Below are 23,344 nucleotides of genomic sequence, written 5' to 3'. Positions count from 1 at the left end.
AAAGGGATACGAATTGGAAAAGAATAACTCAAACTATCCCTGTTCGCTGATGACATGATTATATATTTAGAGGAACCTGGAAATTCCACCAGAAAACTCTTAGAACTCATAAGTGATTTCAGTAAAGTAGCAGGTTACAAGATCAATGCTCATAAATCCAACTCATTTTTATACATAAGTGATGAATCCTCAGAAAGAGAAATTAGGAAAACTACCCCATTCACAATAGCCTCGAAAAAAATAAAATACTTGGGAATCAATCTCACAAAAGAGGTGAAAGACCTCTACAATGAGAACTACAGAACACTAAAGAAAGAAATTAAAGAACACCTTAGAAGATGGAAAGATCTTCCATGTTCTTGGATAGGAAGAATTAATTTTGTCAAAATGGCCATACTACCTAAAGTGCTATACAAATTCAATGCAATTCCAATGAAAATCCCAATGACGTACCTTACAGAAATAGAGCAGGCAATTATGAAATTCATCTGGAAGAATAAGAAACCCAGAATAGCTAAAGCAATCCTTAGCAGGAAGAGTGAAACAGGGGGTATTGCAATACCAGATCTTCAACTCTACTACAAAGCAATAGTAACAAAAACGGCATGGTATTGGTACCAAAATAGAAAGGTAGATCAATGGTACAGAATAGAGGACACGGACACAAACCCAAATAAATACAATTTTCTCATACTAGACAAAGGTGCCAAAAATATGCAATGGAGAAAAGATAGCCTCTTCAACAAATGGTGCTGGGAGAATTGGAAATCCATATGCAACAGAATGAAACTAAACCCATATCTCTCACCATGCATGAAACTAAACTCAAAATGGATTAAGGACCTCGGAATCAGACCAGAGACCCTTCATCTTATAGAAGAAAAAGTAGGTCCAGATCTTCAACATGTCGGCTTAGGACCAGACTTCCTTAACATGACTCCCATAGCACAAGAAATAAAAGCAAGAATCAATAACTGGGATAGATTCAAACTAAAAAGCTTTCTCTCAGCAAAGGAAACTATCAGCAATGCGAAGAAAGAGCCTACAGAGTGGGAGAATATCTTTGCCAATCATATTTCAGATAGAGCACTAATCTCCAGAATCTATAAAGAACTCAAAAAACTCTACTCCAAGAATACAAATAATCCAGTCGACAAATGGGCTAAGGAAATGAATAGACACTTCACAGAAGAAGATCTACAAGCAATCAACAAACATATGGAAAAATGTTCAACATCTCTAGTAATAAGAAAAATGCAAATCAAAACCACCCTAAGATTCCATCTCACCCCAATTAGAATGGCGATTATCAAGAATACGAGCAACAACAGGTGTTGGCGAGGATGTGGGGAGAAAGGTACACTCATACATTGCTGGTGGGGCTGCAAATTAGTGCAGCCACTCTGGAAAACAGTGTGGAGATTCCTTAGAAAACTTGGAATGGACCCTCCATTTGACCCAGCTATCCCACTCCTTGGCCTATACCCAAAGGACTTAAAACCAGCATACTACAGAGATATAGCCACATCAATGTTCATAGCTGCTCAATTCACAATAGCCAGACTGTGGAACCAACCTAGATGCCCTTCAATTGATGAGTGGATAACGAAACTGTGGTATATATATACAATGGAATATTACTCAGCCATAAAGAATGATAAAATTATGGCATTTGCAGGCAAATGGATGAAATTGGAGAGTATCATGGTAAGTGAGATAAGCCAATCTCAAAAAGCCTAAGGACGAATGATATCACTAATAAGTGGATGATGACACATAATGGTGGGGAGGGAAGGGTTAGTGTTAAGGTTAGAGTTAGGGAGGGGGGCAAGTATGCAGGAAGGAAGCACTGTATAGAGGGAAAAGAGGGGTGGGAGGGGTGGGGGGAAGGGAAAAAATAACAGAATGAATCAAACAACATTGCTCTATGTAAATTTATGATTACACAAATGGTATGCCTTTACTCCATGTACAAACAGAGAAACAACATGTATCCCATTTGTTTACAATAAAATTTAAAAAAAATCCTAATTTGAAAAAAAAAGAAAAGAAATATTGTATGCTGGGCGCTGTGGCACACGCCTGTAATTCAAGCAGTTCGGGAGGCTGAGACAGGAGGATCAAGAGTTCAAAGGCAGCCAGCAAAAGTGAGGTGCTAAGCTACTCGGTGAGACCCTATCTCTAAATAAAATACAAAGTAGGGCTGGGGTTGTGGCTCAGTGGTCGAGTGCCCCTGAGTTTAATCTTCAGTACCTAAAAAAACACCACCACCACCACAAAAAATAAAAAGCTCCTAAAAGATGAATACGAGCTGATGAAGCTCCAGTCCCTGGATGCACAGGGAGCAGTGGGAGGGCAGTGTTATCATGTGAGGGCAAGGACCCGTCTGGCTGACTCACCACACTTTCCTGCCACCTAACACACTGTGGAGTACCCAGGAAGCACCCAAATCTCCAATGGAGAAAAAAAATTTTCTCTTTAATAAGAAGACACTTTCAAATTATATAAAAGGGGAGGGACATGTATTGTGTAGCACAGAAAATACTTTTAAAGGCATTCTTTGTTGACAATTTGTGGTACCTTCTTTAATCCTAAAAAGTTCTTATTGTCACTATGATACAAATTTCCCTTCCCCACTTCCTCAAGCAGATTTGCATGCTCGATCCACCTAAGAGCCAGCCAGTGATACCAGAAGCTTAGGGCTACATGCCTGAAAATAAGAAGATGGTCAGAAAAACTGAGTCAGCCTGAAACAAGTTTGTGTTTATTTTATGACCAATTTAATTCTCCACACCGTCACCCTTTTTTTTTCATTATGAGCACTATGTGCCATTATGATACATTATGATAGCTATTAAAGAGTGAAAGGATTAATTAAAACTATAATTATCTGATAAGACTAGCATACCTTCTAACCTAACTTAGGGCAAATTCATCTACTTCAACTAAAAATACTGGACAGGAAAAAGAAACATGAATAATGAAATAAAAATTAACCCTGCCATTCCTGTTTCTACTACATATTTCTAAGTAACCTAAGATATCATGCAAATAAAGAGTCATAGTAAGTTTTTAATTTTTATTAACAAGAGTTTTAAGTACAAATAAATTTAACTTGACATTTAGAAAAAATGATTCACTCTCTAAAGTTTGTCCATTAAAAAAAAAACCTGTTCTGTACAATTTAATCTCCAATTTTAATATTTAATGCCATAATGTTTTTAAGTCTACACCTCAATTTTAGGTTTAGTTTTAATAATTGTCTTATTACATCTAGTTAAAGATATCATGTAGAAAAAAAGAAGGGCCTAATTAAAATAACCTGAATAAAAAACTTTCCTAAAAGGCTGTAGGTCTTTAAAATAAAACAAAGTAAAAATTAGAATACTTTTGGCAGAAGATTAGCAGTTATGAACAAAATTATTACATAATAATATTTTATCAACTATATTATAAATACTGTTGTTTTTTTACACATATTAGAATGATTTGCAATGTACCAAGTGCAGAGTTTCTGTTCCCAATAAATGACAGGAACACAATTCAGAAGATGATAGGTGGTACATCTTTTAATTAGAGGCCTAAACAGATAAATCTTATTAAATAGTCATGAAATGATATTCACTAATAAGCATTTGTAAGAGCTCTAGATACACTAATAATTCTTTCCCCTCATCAGTATACATGCTTGGCATCAGAAACCATACTATGAGCAAATTATACAGATAACTCTTGAAAAAACAGCTCACTTTGGAATAACTGTCAAACTGAAGTTTTTATTCTTCTGTATACATTCTTTCCTCCAATCTTCATTTTAACAGTGTTTTGTCCTTGGTTGGTGTTGTACATTATTAAAAACCAATCACACCCAGCATATTCCTTGGCAGCTGAAGTGAACTGCAAATAACCAAAAGAAAACCAATGCATTTCTACAGAAAACTATCCAACCTACTTTGTAGGGTACAAGCCCTCCAAAAAAGCCTTTATCCAAGGCTGCTTTAAAATTAGTCTTGTAAGTCCAATTAGTATTACACTATTGTTGTCTCCTTGGTTTGAGGGCAAGTTCAAATCTTAAAAGTATTAAACTTTCCAAATGATACTAGTCTGGAAACATAATTGAGTTGAAAATCTTTTCTATTTCTTGTATTTGGTATGAAATCTTACCCCCAGTCACTGAGACATAAAGAATGTATGAGAACAAGGAGAATTACACTGTACCCAGACCTCTGGGAGCCATGCCAGAAGAGAACTCTCCATGTACAGAACTGTCTTCTGAATTCCATCTAAGATGCTAGTAGAATTGTAGTTAAGTGATTTCAGGATATTGTAAAAAAGTAGTGTTTAACTGTGAGGACTTTCAGAGGAATGGGGAGTCCTAATGTTGTCACAGCTACCACTCAAGAATAGCTCAGTCTTGCCACTTAAGACAGGGACCTTTACCCCTACCCATAAAAAGCAGGCTTCTACATAGCACCAGATCTCTACCACCTGGGACCTTCCTTCCCCAATACAAAGTCATTCACTCTTAATTTTCATTCAGTAATCAGTGGGAAGATTATATTTAGCTCAGTGAGAATTTGATCAAAATAAATAGGGATAAAAAGTAGAAAACAAATGATTTCCAATGAAGTAAAACTTCCCATACAGCTAGTTTAAGAGCTAAAACCTATTTGTAAGTAAAAAGTCAACATGAAGTAAGAGAATCTCTATTTTTGGTTTCACTCAAAAAAGCCTTCTTCATTCCTGGCAAACTACCTATGTCGTGTGGATATACTTTTTAAAAAATACTTTTAAATAATGTATTTAGCTACTAGAAATCATTCCTTAATGAGGAACTTTTAACATCAAAAAGTCTAAATGTTTATCATAAATACTGTATTAAAATATGTTAATATTTACAATTCAAAAAAGTATACTCTAGTCAGTCATCTCAGTGCTACTTCTTCAATTTCATCTTCTACAGAATCAACTGCTTTTACTGCTGGTTTATTGTTTGCATGTTTTAATCGATGTCTATTTGAATTAAAACTTTTTCCTTCATCTTCATCATGCTCTCTACCCCTGCTGCTTTTATCTCCAGGGAGAAGATTTAGAGAGTCAAAGTCTCCTTTGCTGGCAGCCAGAGAATTTGGGTTACTGCTTTTAGAGGAAATAGGACTGCTGCCACTGGTACCAAATAGCTGTTCCATCAAATTGGCTTTTTTCTCTTTTCTTGCAATGAAATCCGCACTGTCTTTACTAAGGTCTTCCATACTGGTTTTTTTGAAATCCAAAAGGCCACTTTTTTGGCTGAATGGATTTGACTTCCCTGATGTTTTTGCAAATGAAGGCACATAGCTACCAAATGCAAATTCATTTGGAGAGGTTGGACTTCTAATATTTCCTAAATTCCGACCCTCTCCTTTTGGAGTTAAAAAACTGATGTCTTGCATATGATGCCCATTAAATAATCTCTCTGAGGATTCAGAGAACATGTATGTTTTGGAGTTTTTCTCTGAGGAATGCAGTTTTGATCCCAAATCAGGTATTAATGGCAAAAGAGGGCATTTTAGATTCTGAGAATCTTGAAGTTCTCTGTTGATTTCATTCAGTTTAGCAAGTAGCATTTCTCTCTTCAGTCTTTCTTCTTCTTCTTCTTCTTCCAATTTATCAATACTTCGAATTTGATACATTTCCACTTGGTATCTTCCAGTCTCCAACTCAGGCTTTTCTTCTCCCTCTTTCTGCTTTTTATTGAGTTCTTCTCTTTCCCATTCTGTATGAAATAAAAAATTATTAATGGCATTTTATAGCAGTCAATATTTTTAAAAAAGAAAAAAATATATACCATATTTTATAACACAACCATTTTTATCTAATTTGGTATTAAAATAGGGTTTAGATGGACATCATAATATTTCACTTCTATACTTGATTTTCAGAAATAATATATTTAATGTGTACTTCATTTAAGAATCACACTTATAGAAACTTTTTTGTTCTTCAAGGTAGGGACAAGGAAAGTTCTATTTTTTTTTTTTTTAAATAACTAATATGATGCTATACATTTCATGGTGGGTGGTAGGATGGATGCAATGAAGCAAAGATTTCTAAAGATAAGTTAAATCCTTGGATGTCAAATCCTGAGAAGGACACAACACCACATAAACACACAACACCACAAAAACATAGTGTTTGACAAGAGATGCATTAAGCTAAATTTAAGAGATTTGAAAATAAAGAACATTCTATTTTTAAAAATGTGTTGTACTCATCAAAAATGGTAATCTCACAAAATAAAAACAAAGAAATTGCTCCAGAGCAAAGAAAGCTGAAGAGATATAAAAATCAGATGCAATTTATGATTGTATTCTGGATGGAAGAAAATGCTATAAAGAACAATATTTTGTCTACTGACAAAATCACAATATGCCAATAGATTAAATAAAAGTTAAGAGTTAATAACTGTATTGGGAAAATGTAAGATAATGTCTTTGGGGAAAATACAAATGGAAGTATTTAAGGAGATAGGCATGAGATACACAGTTCACTCTTAAACAGTTTTTTTTTTTTTTTTTTTTTTTGGCTATTCATGCCACTTCCTATAATTTTGAAGTTATTTTCAAAATTAAACATTAAAAATATTAAAATATGCAAGAATACCACAAATGTGTTAATTTTGGTAAATGGCACATATTCTGATTAATGTCAGAGATCAATCCATATAGACTCAAAGAAAAAAGTAGTCAAAAGGACAAAGACAAGTGACAGTCTTCTGTTATTTTACTCCTTTTTCCTGTTACCTAGATGGAACTGACCATAATACCTAATTTTCTGTTCTGTAGTTTAACATGTGAAAGCATCTTGCTCTGTCCATTAGCCAACAGTGATGTAAATATAGCTTCTATTTCAACAGTTACACTGTTTTTAAGCAACCATTGGGTCATGATTTTATGTTCCATGAATGTCCATGAAAGAAAAAAGAAAAAATTTCTTTATAAGCAGCTACTATACAACTAATGGAAACAGAATACATTCAAAACATGAGAGTTGAGCTGAGGCTGTAGCTCAGTGATGGAGCACTTGCCTAGCCGGTACAGATAGGCCCTGGGTCCATCCCCAAAGTGACAAAAAATAAATAAATAAATAAAAGATTAGAGCCTGGGATCCCTCTTGCCCATACCTTTATGACATTTAATATAGATGAAAATGAAAGTATTCCTGAACTGCATTTCAGTATCTGAGCTTATACGAATTGGTTCACTAAACTTCCACATAATGATTGAACACATTGAAGACTTACTTTACACATTAAAATCAAATAAAGAGGGGCTGGGATTGCAGCTCAGTCTCACCTAGCATGTGTGAGGTTCGGCACCACTTAAAATAAATAAATAAAATAAAGGCAGAGTGTCCACCTACAACTAAAAATTTTTTAAAAAATCGAATAAGGATTGCAAGGATACATTCAGTTCCTCATAATTCATTTTACATTTAAATTCCATGGAACAAAGTCCCAAGGCTGAAACAATAAAGAAAGCTACCTTTCAGTTATTTCTCATCTAGTTTTAGTTCATACACAAAGAATTTTTCCCCCTCATCTGAATTCTGTTTCATCTGAATTTTCTGAAGGTAACTTGTTCTTATTCTGTAACTCCAAATAGTGAGTGAAGGTCAACATGTTTATTTCCTTAATTACAGCATTCAAATGGTTGTGACTCCTGATACACCACTGCACCGACCTTTTCTTGTTCTGTGTTAACCAATTCATGGTTCAGCTGGACAATATTAAGGGACCCTAACCATTTCTTTCCCAAGGGATGCTGGCTCATTACTTGCTTAACAAAGTCTTTTTCTTACCGTCTTTTAGTTTCTCGATCTCCTGTTTCACAATTTGTAGTTCTTGATCTTTAATGCATTTTTCTTCTTCATTCACAATTGGGTTTAGAATTCCTGCTTCTTCATGTTTTTCTTGCTCTTGGAATTCCAGATTCTATTATTCATTTAAAAAATGTAAATTCAAAAAATAGAAAAGGGGAAATACTATTTAAATATCATAGATTTATCTTTCATTAAGTTAGAAATTAAAGCAAAATTTCACCTTTAATGAATCAGCAAATCACAAGTTACTGTGCTTTGAAAGATGATTCAGAAACACATAAGATCATTTCTTACTTTAAATTTTTAAAGAAGCATTTATGAGACATATCAGAACCAATATAATGGAAGCAAATTCAACATCCTGCATAAAATTCTGAAAAGCTGCAGAAGTATCTTTGTACATTTTCACTACAAAATTTGATAATTTGGTTAACCAGAAATGGCTAGTAGCCAATTATGATAGGCAACTGAGATGTTACCTATTAATAGTGAAGACTAGTTTAGTAGATAATTATCTCCTGGTACACATTTTGACTAAGAACAGAATTCCCTTGAGTTTCAGCAGGGCGCAGGGCTGCTCTGTTGGATACTACATTTGCTAGCCTCCCTTGTACCTAGACAAGACCAATGGGGGTGTGATTAGGAATGTGTGTGCAACTTCTGATCACATTCATAAAACTGCTTGCCCTCTACTTGATTAATCCCTTTTTTTAGGTTGGTAAGCCAGTTCCAAAAATACAGAAGATGATTATACTCTAAAGTGCAAGACCAGTAAGATAGAGTGACTATCACAAAAAAAGCTGTATACCAATCCTGGACTACCCACTTGACTTCAGTCTACTATAAGAGAAAGGAACTTGTTATCTTATTTTGGCCACCATATTTGTGATAGCAAGTTAACCTGTACTCTAACTAAGCTATCACTTGCTAAGTGACATGCTCAGTCTTAAGAGCTTTAGAAAATTCCTCATTAGTCTCCACAACCCTGAAAATTAACTCATCCCATTTTACAGATGAGGAAATTGAGACTCTAAGGAGTTAAACAACTAAAATGTTATAAGCCATAATTTTAAAAGCAGAGCAAATTCTAAAGCTATGTTCATTTCACAATACCAGGTTGCTAATGCTCCTGATGAATCTTTTAATACTTTTAAAGAATTACTCCGTTATTCTATACCATTTCAAAGACATAACATGATCTGGTCTCAATTAAGATAGGGTAAATACAGGAAAAAATAGCAAGTACAACTTATGTGTCTGAGTTTTTATAAAACAAAAATGAAATTAAAAACTAGAGTACACTGAGGAACTAAATCAGTCCATCCTTTCTGATTTATACCTTAAGAAGAGATGTCATGCACTGGGAAACTTTATAAGGCACAAAAAATACAACATTATATGAAATGTTCTGAATCCATGAAATACTATTTTCTTGAATTGTAAACATTAAAGATAAAAGCCTCTTAAGAGAAAGGGATCTGCAAGTGATTCAGTATGAAAAGTCCTTTAAATGAAGGATTCCCTAAGTTCCACTCTTAATTTGAATGGTATAAAGTCAGATTCCATCCTTGTTCAGCATTCAGTTAATCTATAAAATTCTCCTATATGAAGCCCCCAAATAGTAAATCTAGTCAAATTCTAAAAAAAAAAAAAATCACTTGAAAACTGTAGTTTGCTACTAAAAGCACTGAGGGTTTTCTAAGAATATACAAGCAGATAAAAGAAACTTTGAAAGCAAATTTTTCTGTATTACCTCCAACCTAGAAAGAACAATCAATCTCCCTGAAGCATCTGAAAAATGCTATGTGATTCAATCCAAAATAATTTAATAAAACACAAAGATGTTAACTCTTTCCCTTTAAAAGGCTAGTTGACTATTCATATGGATGTAGTACTAGCTCCACTGCTGAAATTTTAAAACGTTTGATACTATGATTTTAGGGGCAACTTTAAACCCTGAGTTTGGTACATAATCATATGTTGCTAAACTCACCAAAGTAAGATGTTCTGGTTCTTCCCATTTATTTTCACAACACATAATTGTTTGTGGTGTTACAGGTAATTCTTCCAGCTCGCAGTCTTCAATTGTTTGTACTTCTTTTGTACACAGGTCTGTAAAATCACTTTGGCATGCAGCTATCATGAAAATAATAAAAGAATTTTTCTAATCCCACTGAACAATGGTAAGATACAAGAATTCACCCTTTATATGTTCATCATCTAAATGAGATACTGCATGTTTTGCTCAGCCCAACAAATACACATTATTACTATTTTTGTTTCTAAGATATATATTTGATTTGGCGGTAGTTCCGACTAAATGCTATCAAACTTTTGCAGTTTTTTTTTGTTGTTGTTGTTGGTTTTTTTTGGTTTTTTGTTGGTATGGGGGATTGAACATCAGGGGCATGACCCCTGAGCCACATTCCCAGCCATATCAGAGACAAGGTCTCACTGAGTCGCTTAGTGCTTCACTTTTGCTGAGGCTGGTTTTGAACTTGTGATCTACTGTCTCAGTCTCCTGAGGCATATACCACTGTGCCTGGCAACTTTTACAAATTTTATGTTTTAAAACTCTTGCAATTCATAGAATTACACTTTTGTTAAAAAAAAAAAAAACTATGCACAATAATGCTAAGTATTTATAAATGAAATGAGATGATATCTGGGATTTGCTTTAATATATTCTAGAAAAAATAGGAAAAAGATTAAATAAAAGGTGGCTCAGTGGTCAAGTACCCCTGAGTTCAATCCCCAGTATCAGAAAAAAAAATTGGTAAAAGGGTAACTGTTAATGGTTCATTATGCCATTCTCTCTATTTTGGGCATGTTTATATATTTTCATAAATTTTAAAAATTACTATAAGAATTTTTCAAAAACTCATGTAAGACTTAATTTTAATGACCTCTCTTCAGGGGAAAAAAACTGATGAAAGGATTTCTGAAAACTATAATGAAACAAACTAAAACAATGAATTTAATTTAAATGTATTTCAATAAGGTTGTTTATTGTCCTTTCCTTCTTCAAAATTAATTTATTTTATTAATAAATAATAGCTACAATATCAGTTTTCAATAATAATGACTATCATACCATTCTTCCTTGGAGTAATTTCTTTTTCTTTCTTTGGAAAAGACTTTGGCAGGCGATTAGAATATATGTTTTTTATGTCCAGTTCTCTCTCCTTTTCCTGAAAACAAAACCAATACAATGAAATGAGGGTGTCACTTTATCCATCAGCATTTTCCTTACCAAACTGAAATAAACCTACAGCTCAGCTTCCCTTTTTAACTACCAAACATCGGGAAAAAAATGTCTTTAATACATTTAGATTAGGGAAGAACAATGATTTTTCCTATGAAGTTCAATGTTCTTGATCATTCTGGGACTATGATTCTAAAAAACTGATTAACAAAAAGAAAACTATATAAGATAATGAATGATTTTGCACAATTCTGCACAAAATTTCAATTCACCAATGACCATTAGATAAAATTAGAAGAATCATTCAAAAATTTAATGTTTTTAATATTCTTAAACACTATAAAAATCAAAGGCATTATTTAAAGCAACATGTAAAAATAATCATGTGGTTATCTGAGGAAGAACACTGGATTGTTTTTTCCACTTTTTTGTTGACGCATTATAGTTGTACATAATGATGGGATTGTTGTTACACATTTGTACATGCACACAATACAACAACATAATTTGGTCAACATCACTCCTCAACACTTCCCTCCTCCCTCCCAACTCCCACCCCTTGGTCCCTTTCCTCTATCGATTGCCCTTTGATTTTTCATGAGATCTCCACTGCTCCCTTTCTTTTCCTTTTTCCTCTCTAGCTTCCACATATGAGAGAAAACACAGGACCTTGACCACCTGAGTTTGACTTATTTCACTTAACAGAACGGTTTCTAGTTTCAAGCATTTCCTGCAAATGATATAATTTCATTTTTCTTCATGTAAAAAAATGAAATAAAACTCCACTGTGTATATATATACCACATCTTTATCCATTCACACATTAATAGACACCTAGGCTGGTTCCATAGTTTGGCTAGTGTGATTGTGCTGCTGTAAACATGGGTATGGATGTATCACTGTAGTGTGATGACTTTAATTCTTTAGAATAAATACTGAGGAATGGTTTCTCTGGGTCATGTAGTGGTCCCAGGCCTAGTCTTTTGAGGAACCTCCATACTGATTTCCATAGTTGTTGTACTAATTTACAATTCTACCAACAGTGTAAAAGTAGAACACTGGATTATTTAATCAGTTAACACAAATGGTAGTTCCTTAATACAGTTTTCTTCCAGGATTTAACAACTTATTTTACATTGTTCTTAATGAGTTGTAATAATTACATCAAAACCTTTTCCTTCTAAGTGCCAAAGGTAATAATAGAATTTTGTAAATTATATCATACCAACTTAAAAACATGAATAGTAAGAATATGTTTTAAAATACTGGGTTTTCATCAAGTTTATATTACAGAGAAAATAATACCATTTAATGTAAAGTGCTTACCTTTAATTTGTGATATAGTCGTTGTAACTCCTTTTGAAGAACTTTATTTTCATCATGAGCCTCATATGCCCTTTTCCTTTCAGCAAGCAACTGTCGTTGAAAACTGTTAGTACTTAGTTCAAGGTTTTTCGATAATTCCTAGGTATACAAACGATATTAATTTCAAAAACAGTATTAATCAAAAGAATCCAATAGTAAAACATAGCACTTAGCAGTGTCAAAATGATGTTTTTAGTGGTTCTGTACAAGACACAAAATTAGGCTGAACTTCATGAACATAAACTAGGAAATAGATTACCAATGATTTAATAAAAACCTAGTTTATTATTTATTTAATCATTTTTCACAGTGATTTGTAAATATATTCCTAAGCATTTGAAGCACACAAGCACAGAGCAAAAAGATAGCCGAAGAATGTGATAAGCAGCACAGGCTTTCAGAAATTATTGCTTGGGCAAATTGGTTAAATACCAAGATAGCTAAAATTACAGCATGCTCTTCAAGATGCAGAGTAATCAGAATGCTTCTCTAAATAAAAACAACAGCTATTACCATTGTCTTTAAATATCTCCCATGAATTTTATGGAAGTATTTAAGCTAAAATATTTTCTTTTAAAATAACTTGTCAAGATACCATGCTTAACTTCTGAATGAAAAAAATAAACAAACATGCTTTTTATACACAAAGAAAGCATTACAAAAATCACAAAGAACACGCCTGTAATTCCAGTGGCTCAGGAGGCTGAAGCAGGAAGATCAAAAATTCAAAGCCAGTCTCAACAATTCAACAATTTAGCAAGGCCCTAGGCAACTCAGCAAGTCCCTGTCTCTAAATAAAATATAAAAAAGGGTTAGGGATGTGGCTCAGTGGTCAAGTGCCCCTGAGTTCAATCCCCAATAGCAAAAATAACAACAACAAAGAATCACAGTATTCTTTAAATTATTATAAAATTACAAAGAAAATCAGAAAACACAGTTGTAATCCCATTATCCTGTGATCATGACAGCCAATATTTTAGTGTATATAATTTATGACTTTTATATATTTTCCTAAGTAACACAAATGCCTAAGCCAACACACTTTTAATACCACAATTTTTTAAATGGAGTACTATTCTATCTCTGGACTATCATAACTTACTTAACTAAATTCTGCTGTTCACCACTAAGGTGTTCCAATTTTTTCTGTAGTGAATATCCTAGCATATATAACTTCAAACATATCTTTTATTATTTCCCCAGGGTAAATATTAAAGAAATTTTCTTAGACTTTATTGAAATTAAGAATCCCTGCTCTTTGAAAGAAACTGTTAAGAGACTGAAAGGATAAACCATAGTTTGAGAAAAATACATACAAATCATATGCTACAGTATGTATCAAGAAAAAATGTGTACACATATATGATTGTTACAAAATTCAGTAGTTAGAAACTAAACAGCTCAGTTAAAAATGGAGGAAATCGTTTGAACAGATAATTCACCACAGAAGATATAGAGACAAGCACAAAGAATGATGCCTTGATATCATCAGCCAAAATGAATATGCAAATTAAAGCCACAATGAAACAACATTTCCTATCAAAATGTCTAAAACTAGAAAAACCTTGGCATACAAAATGTTGGTAAGGATGAGCAGCAATCAGAACTCATATACTTTTGGTTGAAAGGTAAAATGGCACAACCATTTTGAAAAAGTGGGCAGTAAACATATACCTACTATATAATAGTCATTTCACACTTAGGACTTTAACCCAGAGAAATAAATGTCCATAACAAAGACTTTTGCATGAATGTTCATACTACCTTTATTTATAGTAGTCCCAAAATAGAAACAACACAAATGTATACTAACAGGTTAATGAATACACAAAAAGTGGTATATTTCTGTTACTCAGCAATAAAAAAGAACACATGCAACAATATATTTTAATCTCAAAATAATTTTGCTGAACGAAAGAAGCCAGGCATTAAACAATGCATATTGTATGACTTCACTAAATGCAAACTAATTTATAGGAACCTAAGTGAAGGTGGGTAGGGATTGGAAAAAGGGAGAGCAAATAAAAGGGCAATTGGAGAACAGTACACATGAGAAAAGGTAGTAAAACTGAAGTTTACAATTAAAAAACGGCTTGTGGGTTGCCAGATACGTGTACAATTTTAAGGCTTTTGAAAAGTATCACCAAAATGCCCTCAGGTTTTAACAATTTATTCTTTTCAACGCCTGGTAGCTTTTATTTTATTACATTCTTACAATAACTGGACATTGTAATTCTTTATCAGATTGACCAAAAAAAGAAAAGGATTCAATTATTTTAATTTGTATTTCTCTGATTACTACTAAAGTTAATTTTCATGTTTATGGGCCATCCCTATTTTTCTTATTTATTTTAAACTTTGGTACTGGGGATTAAGGTCAGGGGTACCACTAAGCTACAGCCACAGTTCTTTCTATTTTTTATTTTGATACAGGATCTCTCTAAATTGCGAGAGCTGTTACGGAAAGCTCAGTCCTTGTCCCCTTGTCCCTGATGCTAATTAAATAAACAGGGCAGGATTTTGAGAAAAAGGCAAAAGAAGGTTTTGCTAGCAAAGAGAAGCACAGGGACTTCTATCCCAGAGGCTGTGATTCTGCCCATGGGGGAGAACAGAGGGTTTTTTAAAGAGGATTCACAGGCTACATTCCAGGTTGCTGGAGTGCCCTGATGATATGCTGAAAGTAACTCATTAATTTGGGAGATATCGCTTCCTAAATCTTTCAGGGACATCTTCCTGTTGTTAGTGTGTGCTCAAGGACAGATAACTAGACCCGAAATAAGGAAGAAAAAATAACGCTGTCTCCCTAATCCTGTTAGGGAGGGAGAAGAAAGAGAAAAACAAACAAACAAACAAACAAACAAACCATGTCCCTTTTAAAATAAGCCCCAGTGGCAGAGCCTGAAGGGCTAGATTTAAAGCATGAGGTGGACCACTGTTATAAGACTGGCCTCAAACTTGAAATCCTACCTCTGCCTGCCAAGTTGCTAAGATTATAGGTGTATGCTACTGTGCCTGGCTGACTATCAGTATTCTTGATCAACTGCTTTTTTTTTTTTTTTTTAATTTTTACTTTTACAGACTGCATTTTGACTCATTGTACACAAATAGGGTACAACTTTTCATTTCTATGGTTGTACACAATGTTCAACTGCTTTCTTTTATAATATAATAGTAATCTAAGATAATGATAAAAATGTGAAGAAAAATACATTAAAAAACACGAAATATGGGAAAAGTAATCAGAAAAACAAAAAGGCTAAGAACTTTCCAAATCTAAAGACAGGAGAAGAAAGATGGAGTTGGAAAAACCATCATGAGAAAAATTGGAGAAGGAAAGAATTACAGCAGATATGAAATTTTGATAGGGACTAACATTTACATATCTTAAAGCAGCTCCCCATAAACTGCTTATTGGTTTGAATGAAAGGGGAAGAACAGTCATTGTCCATCCATGCTGGATAAATGAAGTAACATTGGGCCAGGTGTGCAAAATGAACATTACCAATGAAGGAGAAAGATGGACATCATGTGCCTCTAGATGCGATATCCTAAGGAGGAGATAGGGAAAGGTGGGCAAGATGCCTGAAGAGAACTCAATCTGTTCCTCCACAAAGAAGAACCAAAGAAACACGTGTACAGCTGCATATGGAAGTGGATGACCACAGGAGAACGCTGTAATTCAACAGTTGAAAATGGAAACACTGCACAATCCAGAGACCCAGGACAGAAGCACAAGAGAAATAAATCGCCCATCACTGCCCCACAACCATGGGAGGGAAAGTTTCCTCTCTGCACCAGTAAAAGTGAAAGTCCCAGCAAGCCCTGTCAGTTCAGATACTAGCAGCCCTAGCTTTGGAAAGTTACTCAGCCCTTGCAGGCATACAGCTCAAATTGAAAAGGCACCTGAAATATGCACAGTAGTCTGGCTTTGGAAAAGAAATTCACTTCATCTAAGAGGGAAACTCAGGGTACTGTACCCAGGAGACATCTTGAGGATGGATCTATTATTTGAATTCAGACTGTTCCAGGACTCAGAAACCCCTGTGTATTCCTATCCCTGGGACCCACAAACAATTCACTGTACTGGCTCTACTAGTGGCTGCTTCCTGAGCCAGACTTGGCTCAGTGAAGTGACTCACAAAAAACCCAGAATATATATGGTGGGGAATAGCTATTGTGACATGGAAGTGAGCTGAGTGCCATCTGAAAAATCAGGGAGATGGGGAGCTCGTCCTGAGACCAGAGACATTGCCACTTATATGGCTTCGAATGGGTGCCAGAGCTGAGGGGGTTTGCCTACACAATTCCCATCACCCCTCTCCTAGGGCCATGCACAGGTATCTGTCCCTGAGGAGGTAAAGAAAGAACTTTGAGTTTCCACCAATTCCACTGCAGCTGAGGTATGCACAACTTTGTGTGTGTGTGTGTGGGGGGGGTTGTCTCTGGTCCCATTCCTAGTGAGCATGCCCACAGTAGCAGCCAAGAGGAAAAATGCAACTATTTTATCCATAGAAATGATGAACAAAGATGTAAAAATTCTCAACAAAGTACTAGTAAATTTAATTTAACAGCATATATCAAAAAGATCATATGCCATTATCAAGGTGTTTTCATTCCAGAGATTTAAGAATGGTTCAAAACATACAAATCAATAAACATACTACACCACATAATAGAAGGATAAAATCATATGATCAGTTCAACAGATGAAGAAGCATTTGATAAAATTCAACATCCCTTCATGATAAAAGCCCTGAATGAATTAGATATTGAAGGATCACACCTCAACAAAATAAAGGCTAGATGATAAACCTATAGCCAACATCATATCGAATGGTGAAAAACTGAAAGCATTTCCTCTAAGGTCAGGAACAAGACAAAGGTATCCATTCTCGTAGCTCTTATTCAATATAGTACTAGAAGTTTTAGCTAAAGCAATTATTTGAGAAAAATAAATAAAAAGCATACAAAAAGGGGAGCTGAGTGTGGTAGCACATGCCTATAGTCCCTGCTACTAAGGAAACAGATGGGAAGATCACTTGAGTCCACTAGCTCAAAATCGGCCTGGACAACACAGTAAGATCTCACCACAAACAAAACTAGAGCATAGAAAGGAAGTCAATAGAAAAACCTAGAATTCCACCACAAGGCTGTTAGAACTAATAAATTCAGTAAAGCAGCAATATGTAAAAATAATGTATAAAAATCAGTAATTTTTCTATATACTAAAAATTATTTTGCTGAGAAAGAACTCACGAGAATAACTTCATTCACAAATAGCCACAAAAATAAAATACCTAGGAATAAACCTAATTAAGGAGGTGAAAGACTGCTATAAAGAAAATATAAACCTGAAGAAAGAAAATGAAAATAACACTAAACGGTGGAAGGACATACATGTTCATGGACTGGAAGATTCAATATTGTTAAAATGTCCTTAGTGCCCAAAGCCATCTACAGATTCAATACAATCTCCATGAAAATAAAAATGACATTCTTGGGGCTGGGGTTGTGGTTCAGTGGTAGAGTGCTTGCCTAGCACATGTGAGGCACTGGGTTTGATCTTCAGCACCACATAAAAATAAACAAAATAAAGATATTGTGTCCATCTACAACTAAAAATATTTTTTTTAAATGACATTCTTCACAGAACTAGTAAAAACAATCCTAAAATTCATATGGAAGCACAAAAGACCCCAAATAGTCAAAACAATCTTGAGCAAAAAGAACAAAGCTGGAGGCATCACAATATATGATTTCAAGGCATTCTAGAGTTAACAGTAACCGAACATTATGGTATTGGTATAAAAACAGACATATAGACCCATGGAACGGAATAGAGATCCTAAAAGTAAATCCATACAGCTATAGCCAACTGATTTTCAACAAAGGTGCCAAAATAATACAATTTAGAAAGGACAGCCTTTTCAACAAATGGGGCTAGGGAAACTGGTTATCCACATGCAGCAGATTGAAACCTGATCCTCTCATCCTACAGAAGAATCAATTAAAAAACAGATTAAAGACTTAATATAAGACATGGAATTCTGAAACTAATAGAGGAAAACATTGGGGAAGCACTTAAAAATAATTGGTATAGGCACACTTTCTCTATACAACTCCCAAAGCACAGAAAACAAAAGCACAATTGACAATGTGATTACAGCAATTTTAAAAGTTTCTACACAGCAAAGAAAACAACTGAATGAAAAATAACCTACAGCATGGGAGAAAATATTTGTCAGCTATTCTTCTCAGAGAAGGTTGATACTCAGAATAAATAAAGAACTCAAAAAACTTAAGAAAAGTAATCCAACTAAAAAATGAGCAAATGATCAAAATACACTGTTCAGAAAAATACAGCCAATAAATACATGAAAAAAGGCTGAATATCTTTAGCCAAAAGGGAAATGTTAATCGAAACTACAATGAGATACTATCTCACCCAGTTAGAATGGCTATTTTCAAAAAGGATGTGGAGAAGAAAGGAACCCTTATACACCATCAGTAGGAAGGCAAATTAGTAAAGCCATTATGGAAAATGGCATGGAGATTCCTCAAAACTGAAAATACAACTATCATATGATCAAGCTATCATAGCCCTGGGTATATATATCCAAAAGAAATGAAATCAGTATACAAATAGATACCACATGTGCATTTTTATTGCAGCAGTGTTCATAATAGCTAAGATAAAGAATCCACCTAGGTGCCCATCAACAGATGAATGGGAAAGAAAACATGGAATATGTACCAAATGGAGTATTTTTCAGCCACAAAGAATGAAATCCATTTGCAGCAAAATGGATGGAATTCAAGGACACTGTGTTAAGTGAAATAAGCCATACATGGAAAGACAAGCATAACATGTACTCTTTCATTTATGGAATATTTTAAAAAGCCAATCTGAAAGTAGAAACTGGGAATGGTTTGTTGGGAGAGGAGTTTTGGGTGGAAGTGATGAATGTATGGTGTATGTATACAAAGAAATATCACAGTGAATCCTATATGGTAATAAAAATACATACTAAAAAACAATGACAACATTGCTGATAGTTTCCTTTACTAAATAAAAGCTTTTTGGTTTGAATCTATCCCAATTATTGATTCCTACTTTTATTTCTTGTGCTTTGGAAACTATTAGCAATGTGAAGAGAGAGCCTACAGAGTGGGAGAAAATCTTTCCCACACACACTTCAGGTAGAGCACTAATCTCCAGAATATATAAAGAACTCAAAAAACTTTACACCAAGAACGTGAATAACCCAATCAACAAATGGGCTAAGGAAATGAGCAGACACTTCACAGAAGATCTACAAGCAATCAATAGATACATGAAAAAATGTTCAACATCTCTAGTAATAAGAGAAATGCAAATCAGAACTACCCTAAGATTTCATCTCGCCCCAATTAGAATGTCTATTATCAAGAACACAAGCAACAACAGGTGTTGGCGAGGATATGGGGAAAAAGGTACATTCATATATTGCTGGTGGGGTTCCAAGTTAGTGCAGCCACTCTGGAAAGCAGTGTGGCGATTCCTTAAAAAACTTGGAATGGAACCACCATTGAACCCAGCTATCCTACTCCTTGGCCTATACCCAAAGGACTTAAAATCAGCATACTACAAAGATGCAGTCACATCAATGTTCATAGTTGCTCAATTCACAATAGCTAGATTGTGGAACCAACCTAGATGTCCTTCAATTGATGAATGGATCAAGAAACTGTGGTATATATACACAATGGAATACTACTCAGCCATAAAGAATAATAAAACCATGGCATTTGCAGGCAAATGGATGAAGTTGGAGAATATCATGCTAAGTGAAATAAGCCAATCCCAGCCAAAACCAAAAGCTGAATGATCTCTCTGATAAGCACATGATGATACATAACAGGAGGTGGGAGGGAGGCAAGAATGGAGGAAGGATGGATTGTATAGAGGAAAAAGAGGGTTGGAAGGGGTGGGGCAAGGAAAAATAACAGAATGAGACAAGCATCATTACCCTATGTACCTGAATGATTACACAAATGGTATGACTCTACTTCATGTACAACCAGAGAAACAAGTTGTACCCCACTGTACAAGTTGTACAATGAATCAAAATTAATAAATTATAAAAAAAGACAACAAATACAGAATCTGAACTGAAATAAACAAACATAACCAAATAACTAAAAATGAAATATGAGACATGAATCTATTTATAAACTATTAAATGGATAAGGTGGAAAAAATAAAGACAAAAACAAACTTCTGAATAAGCATTAAATTCACAAGGTTTTAAAAAATTTTAAGAAACAGATATAGCTATCTTTTATCATCTGAAGGAGGACAAGGAGGAGTTCTAAAAAAAAAAATCATTATTTTTGGGTACTGGGGATTGAACTCAGGGATACTTGACCACTAAGCCATGCAACCCTAGCCCTGTTTTGTATTTTATTTAGAGACAGAGTATCACTGAGTTGCGTAGTGTCTTGCTTTTGCTGAGGCTGGTTTTGAACTCATATCCTCCTGCCTTAGCCTCTCAAGCTGCTGGGATTATAGCGTGCACCACCGCACGCAGCTAAAAAAAATCATTCTTGATGAAAATATTTATAATCTTCTTGTTTTTTTTGGCAGTGCTGGGGCTTGAACTCAGGGTCTCATATATTCTAAGCAAGTAATCGACCACTGAGCCATACCCCCAGGCCACAATTTTTATAATCTTGGTGTCAAAAGTGGGTAAGAAATATTACATATGCAATCAAATTAAATGAATGCAAATGCAAAAAGAGGATAAGGACAGCTTAAAAAGTAAAATCATAGGCCATCCTTCTTCATTAATATTGTTGCAAAAAATTCCATATATTAGCAAAAAAGAATTAAGCAATAGCATCAATCCCAAGAAAGCAAAGAATCAGAGTTGTTCATTATGTGGCTGGAAATGGTGGCACATGCCTGTAATTCCAGGTACATAAGGAGCAGAAGCAGAAGGATCACAAGCTTAAAGCCAGTTTCAACTTAGCAAGACCCTGTCTCAAAGTAAAAAATAAAAAAAGTAGGGAATGGAGCTCAGTGGTAAAACACTCCTGGGTTCAATCCCCAGTATCAGGACCACAGGGAGGAAATCTAAATGTAATTTACAATGTTAATAAGAAAAACCAATCATTTTCATAGGAAAAAAAAGCATTTGATGAAATTCAACACAATTTATCATTTAAAATAATTATTCCACATACACACATACAGGTGAATACTTACATAATGTGGCACATACTAATGGATGGAAATATAAAGCATAAACACTCAGATGCTAAAAGCGGTAAGAATGTTTTATTTCATTTATTTCTCTCACCCTGCATAAAACTCAACTCAAAATGGATCAAGGACTAGGAATTAGATCAGAGGCCCTGCATCAAATAGAAGAAAAAGTAGGCCCGAATCTTCATCATGTTGGCTTAGGATCCGACTTCCTTAACAAGACTCCCAAAGTGCTAGAAATGAAAGCAACGATCAATAAATGGGATGGATTCAAACTAAAAAGCTTTTTCTCAGCAAAGGACACAAACAATAATGTGAAAAGAGAGCCTACAGAGTGGGAGAAAATCTTTTCCACATGCACTTCAGATAGAGCACTAATCTCCAAAATTTATAAAGAACGTACACAATTTTACATCAAAAATACAAAGAACCCATTCAATAAATGGGTCGAGGAACTGAACACTTTACAGAACATATACAGGTGATTAATAAATATACGAAAAAGTGTTCAACATCTGTAGTAATTAGAGAAATGCAAATTAAAACCACCCTAAGATTTCATCTTAACTCCAATTAGAATAGCTATTATCAAGAACACAAGCAATAACAGATGTTGGCATGGATGTGGGGAAAAGGCACACTTGTACATTTCTGGTGGAGTTGCAAATTGGTGCAGCCATTCTGGAAGGCATATGGAGAGTCCTCAGAAAACTTGGAATGGACCCACCTTTTGACTCAGTAATCCCACTCCTCGGTTTATACCCAAAGGCTTAAAATCGGCATACTACAGTAATGCAGTCACATCAATGTTTATAGCAGCTCAATTCACAATAGCTAGACTGTGGAACCAACCTAGATGCCCTTTAACAGATGACTGGATAAAGAAACTGTGGTGTATATATAGTGGAATATTATCCAGCCATAAAGAAGATTAAAATATGGCATTTGCAGATAAATGGATGGAACTGGAGAGTATCATGCTAAGTGAAATAAGCCAATCCCAAAAAACAAAAGGCCGAATATTTTCCCTGATAAGTGGATGATGATACATACTGGGGGTGGGGAGTAAGAGAAGAATGGAGGAACTCTGGATTATGTAGAAGGAAATGAGGTGGGGAGAGGGTAGAGGTATGAAAGATGGTGGAATGAGACAGACATCATTATCCTATGTACAATTACACAAATGGTATGTATGAAGTTACATCATGTACAACCATAGAAATGAAAAGTTGTACCCCATTTGTGTACAATGAATCAAAATGCTGTCTGTAAAAATAAAAAAAAAATTTAAAAATCATGTTTTTTTCATTTTTTAAATGAACTTGTGCTACTTATTAATGCACATGTACTACTTATGGAAAATAAAAATATTTCTGAAAATATGTTCAAATAAAAATAAAATGGTTAGGAAGGTAACGTCTAACGACTCTTAGGGAAGTAGTTACTTCTGAGGAGGGCAGAGTAGAAGGATGTTTGGAGAAAGTACACAGGGGAACTTTAACATCTTATTTTTAAAAATAAGTTCTAAGGCAAAAGTAGGAAAATATCAAGTAGGAACATTAATCTTTTAAATATCTCTTTTCCATATGTTCAAAATATTCCATATATGGGAAAAAGTAAAATTACTTTAAGAAATAAAAAATTACTAAATAAAGAAAAGAAGAAAA

The 23,344-nt window shown here is 34.5% G+C and overlaps 1 protein-coding gene across 1 annotated transcript in view; it reads right to left on the bottom strand.

The window, feature by feature from the left end:
* Positions 1-2,370: 2,370 nt before the first annotated feature.
* The window catches only part of LCA5 (lebercilin LCA5), a 41,034-nt gene continuing 20,060 nt past the window's right edge, over positions 2,371-23,344 (bottom strand). The window contains exons 3-7 of the mRNA XM_079146526.1: positions 12,392-12,529; positions 10,955-11,051; positions 9,854-9,996; positions 7,840-7,972; positions 2,371-5,755 (exon numbers count right to left, since the gene is read on the bottom strand). Of these exons, the coding sequence (XP_079002652.1) occupies positions 4,926-5,755; positions 7,840-7,972; positions 9,854-9,996; positions 10,955-11,051; positions 12,392-12,529 (1,341 nt within the window). The 3' untranslated portion in view covers positions 2,371-4,925. The remainder of the gene's footprint in view (positions 5,756-7,839; positions 7,973-9,853; positions 9,997-10,954; positions 11,052-12,391; positions 12,530-23,344) is intronic.

This window comes from Sciurus vulgaris (genome assembly GCF_902686455.1).
Source record: "Sciurus vulgaris genome assembly, chromosome: 7".
In the NCBI taxonomy this organism is placed as follows: Eukaryota; Metazoa; Chordata; class Mammalia; order Rodentia; family Sciuridae; genus Sciurus; species Sciurus vulgaris.
The sequence above is the reverse complement of the archived record's forward strand: the minus strand, read 5'-3'. Positions and strand labels throughout refer to the sequence as shown.